This window comes from Schistosoma mansoni, chromosome W (genome assembly GCF_000237925.1).
Source record: "Schistosoma mansoni strain Puerto Rico chromosome W, complete genome".
Lineage (NCBI taxonomy): Eukaryota > Metazoa > Platyhelminthes > Trematoda > Strigeidida > Schistosomatidae > Schistosoma > Schistosoma mansoni.
The window spans coordinates 22,335,461-22,344,017 of record NC_031502.1 but is presented as its reverse complement, the minus strand read 5'-3'; the positions used below and the strand labels follow the sequence as shown (position 1 = coordinate 22,344,017).

Genomic DNA, 8,557 nt, shown 5'->3' with positions numbered 1-8,557 from the left:
TTGTTTATTTAAACAAATTATGATTTGAAAATAAGTTCTTGTATTTAAAGTATAGAAGTTAAATTTTTTTTTACATCTTAATATTTTTTCAGTATACTAGGACTTTTTGGCTTTGAGTCAGTGATAACAATTTGTTTATACTCTCACTAACGGAAAAAAAACCGACTTTATAATTTAAACCGTAAAAATTATCATCAGATTTAAGTAAGCTCCACCAATCGCAAGCCAACTGTCTTGTTTTCAGTTCTTTACTTAAATGAAGAGTGCCAAATTTATCAGACTGAAGTTTTAGGTCCTTGATGTTTCCCTAAACAAATCTGTTTTCATTATGTTTTAACCTCCAGCTTGACAATATCCCGAAATTTCCCTACACTTTTTGATTTTCTGTACGTAATCTCTTACTACGACCGATACTGTTACTCCTTCTACTACTGTGAAATTTGTCTTAAAATAACGTTAACTTAGTGTACTAATGCTATATGCCAACTTGAACCGATGCATAAACGTGTCAGGTTTCACTTTGCGTATGCTGATGATGACGATGATCAATGATACCAATTTTTATATGCTCGCTATTATCTATTCCGTGTTCAGATCTATAAGGAATTCCTCTGGACAAATCCATTGCATCCGGAGCTTTTTGTTGATATTCGACGAATGGAAGCTGAGGTTGTACGCATGTGTGTTACAATGTTCCATGGAGATAAAGATGCATGCGGTACTGTAAGTTTAAGTTATTTTCAAACCATAGGAGTGTGTGTGCATTAAAACCTACCAGTGTGATTTTTATGACTGTTTAATTGGCTTAACTTTTGATTAGATATGGCTAAAATGTGATTACTGATATAGTTTATTCGTCCTTAATGAGCGTCACATCATAACCGAGTATACTTCAAAAGACAGAACGACTAACGACTTGGTTGAATATATGCGAATATATATTATGAAATCAAAGATACTATTTATACACAAAACGTTCACCCAACATAGCATGAATATGGTTTGCTAGTTAATTAAAAAATAATCGACTACAGATGAAAAAAAAAGATCACAGACTAACAAAACTTCATTTCCACATGTTGTAACAGCCATATGACTTTTAAGGGTAAATATTGTCATGCTCAAATATTCGTCAAAGTACAGCAATACGTATGTTTCTGTAGTGTGATACCATATAAAAAGTTGAGATTGTTTAGTGTATAAGAGTAAATTATTTCATTTGATCAGATACGCTATTTTTTTAAACACAAGCATCGATACAAGGAGACACCAAATGGATATCCACCACACTTTTTCATTCGATTTTCGTGTGGGCTAAAATACTGTTCGAGCGCCCGAACCAAATCAGATGGTTTTCTTAGGGGGACGCTTTCCGAGCCTTCGACCTAAAGGTCTAACCCACAAAGCAGTAGAAAAACGTTTTGGGAAATGCAGTCCCATGGTAGCCAGTGACCAATAATAAGTTTTTCACGCCATTTTTACTTTCAAGATCGTGGAGCCCATGTGGACCTATATTTTGTAATCAAGGTTTTACAACTCCTCTAGGTGGATCCTCTATATCCATCACTCGGTTAAAGCTCCGGACATTCACTTTTCGTCCTTTCAATTTCGTAAACAGTCTCAACACAAGCCCCCAAATGCCCTGGTACGGCCGAGAGTAGGGAGAGTCTGCTCTCCCTCTCGAAATGCTCTCATATGGCCACGCGAATATATAGCCTCTGCCAGGGAAGTCCTACTCACTGCCTACTCGTGGCGGGGGTGTTGTTTACGAAATTAAGAGGACGAAAAGCGAATGTCTGGCGCTTTAACCGGGTTGGTGGATGTGGAGGATCCACCTAGGGGAGTTGGAAAACCCTGATTCCAAACCACTGGTGCACATGGGCTCCAGGATCCTGAAGGAACGAATGGCGTATGAACCAACTGTTGGTCACCAGCTACCATGGGACTGCATCTCCTCACGATGCTCCACTGACTTGTGGACTAGACCTTTAGGTCAAAGGCTCCGAGTGTAGCCCCCTAAGAAAACCACCTGTTTCAGTCTGGGCACCTGGGAAGTATCACAGCCCTCACACAAATCAAATGAGATTTGTGAGGCGCACATTTATCTGGTGCTTCCTTGTACCAATATTTATGCGTTTAAATAAAATAAAATAAAAAATCACCACAAGAAGGATGCGAGTAGGACTTCCTTGACAGTGGCTGTATATGCGGGGCCATGTGAGAGCATTTCGAGAGGGAGAGCTGACTCTCCTCACCTTCGGCCATACTAGAGCAGCATTTAAAGGCTCTACTTCACATTTGTTTCCTCTTTAGGATCTATGTACATACAACCTCATAGACAAATAATACCAAAAACTCATAAAAGTTCTGATGTTCATTAAGTCATAGGACTAATTCAAATAAACAGTATATTATTGTTATTTGTATTATATACTTTAAAAGTAGTAATAAGATGTTTAGGAGTTAAAATAAAAATGTCTTTCGATGTCAACATGGACAAAGTTTTGTGATAAGAAGATTACCTGACGTGAATGTTTTATCCATGAAGGCTTTGGTATGTATTCTGTACTAGACGCAAAATCTGTTTATTCGTTCGATTGTCTTAATATCAGTCAGTCAGCTACAACGTAGGACTAGGCGCGTATATGCATCGCTCCAAGTTGCCATGCTTCATTAGTACAACAAGATAAACAACGAATTCATATATTTAGTTACTTCAATGGTAGTGAAAAAGATTTCATGTGAGGATATGATACAGAAAGAAAGAATTCACAAGGTTTATATAGTTCTGAGGTACACCTTTCAATGACAGACACTGCCACAGAACCTCTCGGTCTACAGAGTCAAATGCTGCTTTTAGGTCAAGAAAAACTATCATTGTCGGACGCTGATAAGTATGCCTGTGTTCTAAAACCTGATAAATAGTGAATATGTGGTCGATACAGTGACAACCAGATCTGAAGTCAGCCTGGTTATCTCGTAGTTTCCTCGTTTCAGATTAGCTATAGCTTTTTGAACTTCAATTAGAGTCGTGAGGTCTACTTCAATGTTCCATTCAGACTGTTTGGGAATGGTGGGTAGTTGTAGAGTAGCTGAAGGCCAGCTCAACTGTTCCCTAAAGTGTCCCACCCATCGTTCTAAATATCTGGGCTGAGAGTAGATAAGAGTGTAGTTTTTTTCCGACATCGTCTCACATTTGACGTATTTATTCAGGTTTTTCTTATAAGTCTGAGAAGTTATCTTGTGCTACCCTACAGCCGTTGTCTTCGCCATCTCTTTTGGTTTTGTCATCCACCATTGCTCACGATCGTCTCATAGACTTTTAATTAACCTAGGTCTGATTTGTTCCCGCTCGTCATCGTGCTCAGAGCCTAATGGAATTAGTTTACAAGACTCTATCAATGCAATAGATGTCGCAGAAATTCACTGGTTTTCCGTGACCGTTTGGTTCAAATCATCAATAAGTGCCATAACTATTTCTACAGCTGTTCTTATATCTTCCTAGGCAATATCTGGGTCGTCCTCGTTTTCAAAATTGCTTAAGTGTGACTTCAGCTGTTCCTGGTATTTACTTTTGGTTTTATCATCAATGAGTTCAATTATAACCGGTTTTCTTAATATGGCTTTTCTGAGTCCAGTGAGGCGCAAGCAAATGTATGCTCGTATTATGGCATAATAAGAGTCTAAATATGTATTCGAGAATGAGCAGAAATTTATCGAACCCCTCCAACGATGACTGATGTCAGTATGGTCTATTTGAGTCCAACGTCAGTTTGGTACAGAGGTTCAATATGTTAGACAATGTCTCTTTCTATGCTTAAAATTATTGCTTGTTAGATATAAACCATTGTCTGAGCACAGTTTGAGCGGACGGTCATCATTATCTGTTCACTGAGCCGGAATACTAAAATACCCACCTAAATGTTTTTCTCTTTGGTTTAAGCTACATGCTTCGGTATTAAAGTAGTCAACTGCTACGAGTACTATGTATGGGTGTTTAGCTTTTTGAAGAAGTTCAGAAAGCTTTCTGTAAAATTCACCTTTGACTTCGTCCTGAGTGCAAAGCCAGATAAACGGAGGGTGTATCTCGTCGGCTCCCCGTTTTGACCAGGCGAGGTCACGTGGATGATCACACTAGAGTCCTATATGCGTCTTAGCCAAGGAAGCCTGTTGGTCGATTTGACATAGGGTACGTACGTTGAAGGCTTCAACGTATAGGTTGGAGACAGGTTTCAGTAGACTTGAGACAGTATTTCTCGCACTAGACTCGTTAGCCACGGTGACACTTGAGGAGGACGTTTAGAGTTGATAGTCCAAATAGGAGGGATAATAGGAATCAAAGAGGTAAATCGACTATGAATACAGTGGTTTTGAGTGCTGTTAGAAGCATGAGGATGGTTTTCACTTCTCGGTTTCTCACACTGTTTAAGGGTTCTTCCGGAGGTACCTGAAAAAGAAATTAGGTTAGAGGTGATCTTAGTGACCTGAGCGGAGCGAATTTCCACGAAAGGTATTATAAGCTAGCTAGTCCTCCTCAAAGTTATTTTGACTTATGACCTAACGTAGGTGTTTTTAACTAAAGCATCTGTCCCATATTGGCTGACTATTCGACAACGTCAGCTGACAGTTTCGTCATGCTCATATTTATTTTTGGATATTGACAAGACTGAAGATAATTTCAAACTAAGCTTGCTGACGCCGAATCGCACTGTTATTAGACGTCAAAGCACTAGTTGATATTAATGACTTTATTTGGGCTGAATTTGCACAATTCTATAAGTTCAAACAAGTTTAAATTTGTGGAGATAAAAGAACTACTTGGCATTTGGAAATTTGGGATTTTCTTACAGTCTAATTTTGGATTGTTTTACCCGAATGTACCCAACTTGCATTTCTGCGACATCCAGATCGACATAATCATACAAGTAGTCTGACTTTCGCTTCATTACGTCTCCGAAAAAATAATACACTCACCATCTGGGATTATCTTTATGTTTTCATTTTGCTAGGTACTATATCCAACTATATTGGTCAACGACTAGAATAAAATTCACAAGTAAATTTATCCCAGGCAAACAATAAAGAAGAAATAAATGAGATCTTTGGGAAAAGTCTTAGAATGAAGTCGGTGTGAATATAGGCAACAGTGAATTAAAAATGTCTCCTTTTCCCCTAACCCGGGATAAATAATGCGTATTTTTCCCCAAAATTTCCCCATTCAAGGGAAATGTGTCGAAATCACCACTTTTACCTTTCTCAAAATATCTACTTTTCCCAAAAACTAGTACCGATTTGTCTACTGTTCTCCAAAATTAACACCAAATCTTTGATTCTTGTTCAGTATTAACGAGTGAAACAGTAGGTTTCTAGCAAAGCCTAATGTACTAGTATAGTGTATACTTCGTGATTTCATTTTTTAATTCCCTAGGTCAAACAAATTATATGCGTACTCGACAATGATCAACATAGTGGTTTAAATAGGAACAATTTATCACACATACAGATGTCAAGATCATTTACATGGGGGACAGTGAAACGTCCACATCCCAAGTGTCAGAAAAAGATGTCTTCAACCGTAATATAAAAAATAATCAGTATGAGGCTTAAATGCATACATTAAGAAAGGTTCTTAGTTGAGACGAGATAGTCATGCATATCAACGTACTCAATCCAAGTGAGAAGTTTGATATGGGTTCAAGGAACATTTATTGGACAAAAAGTATTTACACTAAGGGGTAAGGCGAGTTGTACATTTTTAGGGTCGACCTTTTCTAACCTCACCCTTCGTTTGTGGGATGGCAGCATCGCTGTTATGCTGGTTGTCTGAGAGAAACAGCCTACTGCTGTCACACCTCTGAACAGTTAGCAGTACGACTTCACCCTTAAACCTTGGGTTTACCGCTTTTAGTTTTACTGTTCTTCAACAGACCTACCTGGCATAACAGGACACGAACTCGAGGCCTACTGAGCCATCACCCAACAGTGTCATTATCTAGCTTCAGTCAGTCAGTATTCACAGTATTATTTCTAAATTTATTGTTTCTTCTTACCCATTAGACTACATCAGGAGGGACAGAAAGCATTCTTCTTGCATGTTTGGCTTATCGTCAGCTTGCACGTGAACATGGTATCAAGCATCCAACTATGTAAGCTTCTGTATATTAATTGTGTAACTCAATTACCTATCACGCGTTTATGTACTTATCTTTAAGCCATATTGTTCGTATTTGATGACTAGTAATAGTACACGAATTCCTCAACTAAAGTAGATGGAGTGAGGATCCAGACATACGATCTCAGTGGTTGAAAATCAAGTGCCCCAATCACTAACCTGCCTCTGTATGCTTCCGTATAAAATGCCCTCTTTATCTTCACTTCGGATAACATTTTTCACCTTCGTTTTTATACTGTTGTTGACCATTGAGGTAGCTTGTTTTAAGACATCGGTGGCATATGTTCCAAGTAACTCATTAGGTAATTTAGGAACTTAGGATCTAAGGAAAGGCAAGGATTAAACTCACCGAACACCATCATGAACGATGTTGAGCCACCACACGGATGCCAACTCAAATTAACAGAATGTTGGCTGCAGTCTGAATAGTTCATTCCTCTACCACGTGTAACTGTGATATTGAGTAATTCAAGTTCAGATCTCTCTGCAAGAATAGGTTCTTTCAAGATTATAGTTCTATTGACAAACGCCAACTATTATGAAGCATAGAATAGATTGGGCTTTTTATTGTTTACTTTTAATCACTTAACAAGCCTATATGGTTATGTAGTTTATTGTTTTGTACATTTTGATGGTGATTTCAATCGTTTTTTTAAAAAATTATTTTCCTTTACCACTTGCGTACTTTATACGAGTCGATTCATAATCACATTGGTTAATATGTATTGTTCCAAATTATATACCTAAGTTAACCACTTAATAGAATCATCTAAATACATCGTAAACCCTCTATTCTTTTTCCATAATCCTATTCATCCATTCATGTTTAACTATTTGATGTGTTTTAATCTATTCGATGAAGTATCGTATTTAGAAGTGATTTGTAAATACAAGACTAACATAAGATTGAATCAGTAACATCTACAACCAATCAGAATGAAGTATTTTTGGGTCAATATGGCGTATACGATTGATGATAACAGGACATTTACATGAAGTTTTACATTTCTAGTTAGGTGGTTTGCGAATACTTTTTTTCCATTTAAAGGTCGTTTCCATCATAGACTGAGATTGGCTGGTAAATTGTTCAAAATCAAATGAACAGTTCATTCTAGAATCGGACTCAGGACTACGTACCCACTATATTGTAAGTGGTCAAACCTACTACCTCCGGATTTCAGGATAAACGTAATATATTTGAACTATTGAGTTAGAATCGAATGATTTACATTTCCAACTACAGTCAGTTCGCCATATAGATCAGTTATTATTCAATACTATCACTCTTGAGTTTGTTGACTCCATAAATTATGGATGCGTTGTAGACCTTTGAGATAATCACTTCGATACTAATCCATAATAAGCACACGTTCTTAGTTTAGCTAAATAAACTACAATTCAGTAGTCTAAAATTAGTAAACTTTCCATGAAACCTGAAAGGCTTGATTGTTATCAGATATAATGTCATGTGCTCACACTATCATGTTGCAGCAGAAAAAGTGCACGCTTATTTCCATTCTCATTAGAAAAATGTTGTATGATATGAATCATAGTCGTGCACAATGACCCAGATGTATTCATGTTTTATCTTGTTCTTGACCCTGAATTCTAGTATCCCACCACACTTATACTTTCACTCTGCCAATTCAAACAGTATTCACAAGATTTAGTCTTTCTATCAGTGCTACTGCATTATTTCGCTTTCCTTTGTTATTGCTATCTCGTCGTATTAAAATGTACAAACGTGACTCCATATACATCTGTCCCAGGCTTTACGTTAATGATGTCTATCTGTAATATCTAGAAATATTGTGCATATAATCTACCAAATTTGTGTCCAAAAAACAGCTCAACCGAACGACATTAGGCTCTTCCAGAAGCTACCCTGGGAACAACCGATCAGAATACACCTTGCGTTAGCAATCTAAAACACAAAAAAATGTAAAAATCGTAGACGTCTAAAAGCTTCAGTGCGATAATTCAGTCTGAAAATTCATACATCTTGGAACTACCAAACAGTAGCTCTTAACAATAAAACTCCTAAATCGTAACCCTATATGATTATGCTACACTGAGAACCTTCAGTGAACAAATCAGAATAAAGTTGGCGTTTCTAAGTTTTAGCCCGATCTTTCAGAGGCAGTTGCAGATAACCTATGGCTCGTACACGTACAATGTATATCACTAAAGTTTCTTCCTCATAGAATTCAGACATAGTTTACTATTGTTTTGTGATCTCTGACCACGATCACATGACAAATCATCAATCAGAATCCCGGCTCTAATTTGTTCTTTTTCTCATCCCTCTGTATCCTGCGTTTGAACAAACTACACGCTAAACTAGCTAAGTCTTTATTGGCTTATGGTTCCCCAGCTTTCTTCTCT

General features: G+C 37.5%; 1 protein-coding gene across 1 annotated transcript in view; it reads left to right on the top strand.

Annotated features, from left to right (window-relative positions):
* Positions 1-657: 657 nt before the first annotated feature.
* Smp_154950 (putative sphingosine phosphate lyase) overlaps positions 658-8,557 on the top strand; it is a gene marked incomplete at its 5' end in the record, with an annotated part of 26,608 nt that continues 18,708 nt past the window's right edge. The window contains 2 exons of the mRNA XM_018788998.1: positions 658-723; positions 6,058-6,146. Coding sequence (XP_018654485.1) covers positions 658-723; positions 6,058-6,146 — 155 coding nt within the window. The remainder of the gene's footprint in view (positions 724-6,057; positions 6,147-8,557) is intronic.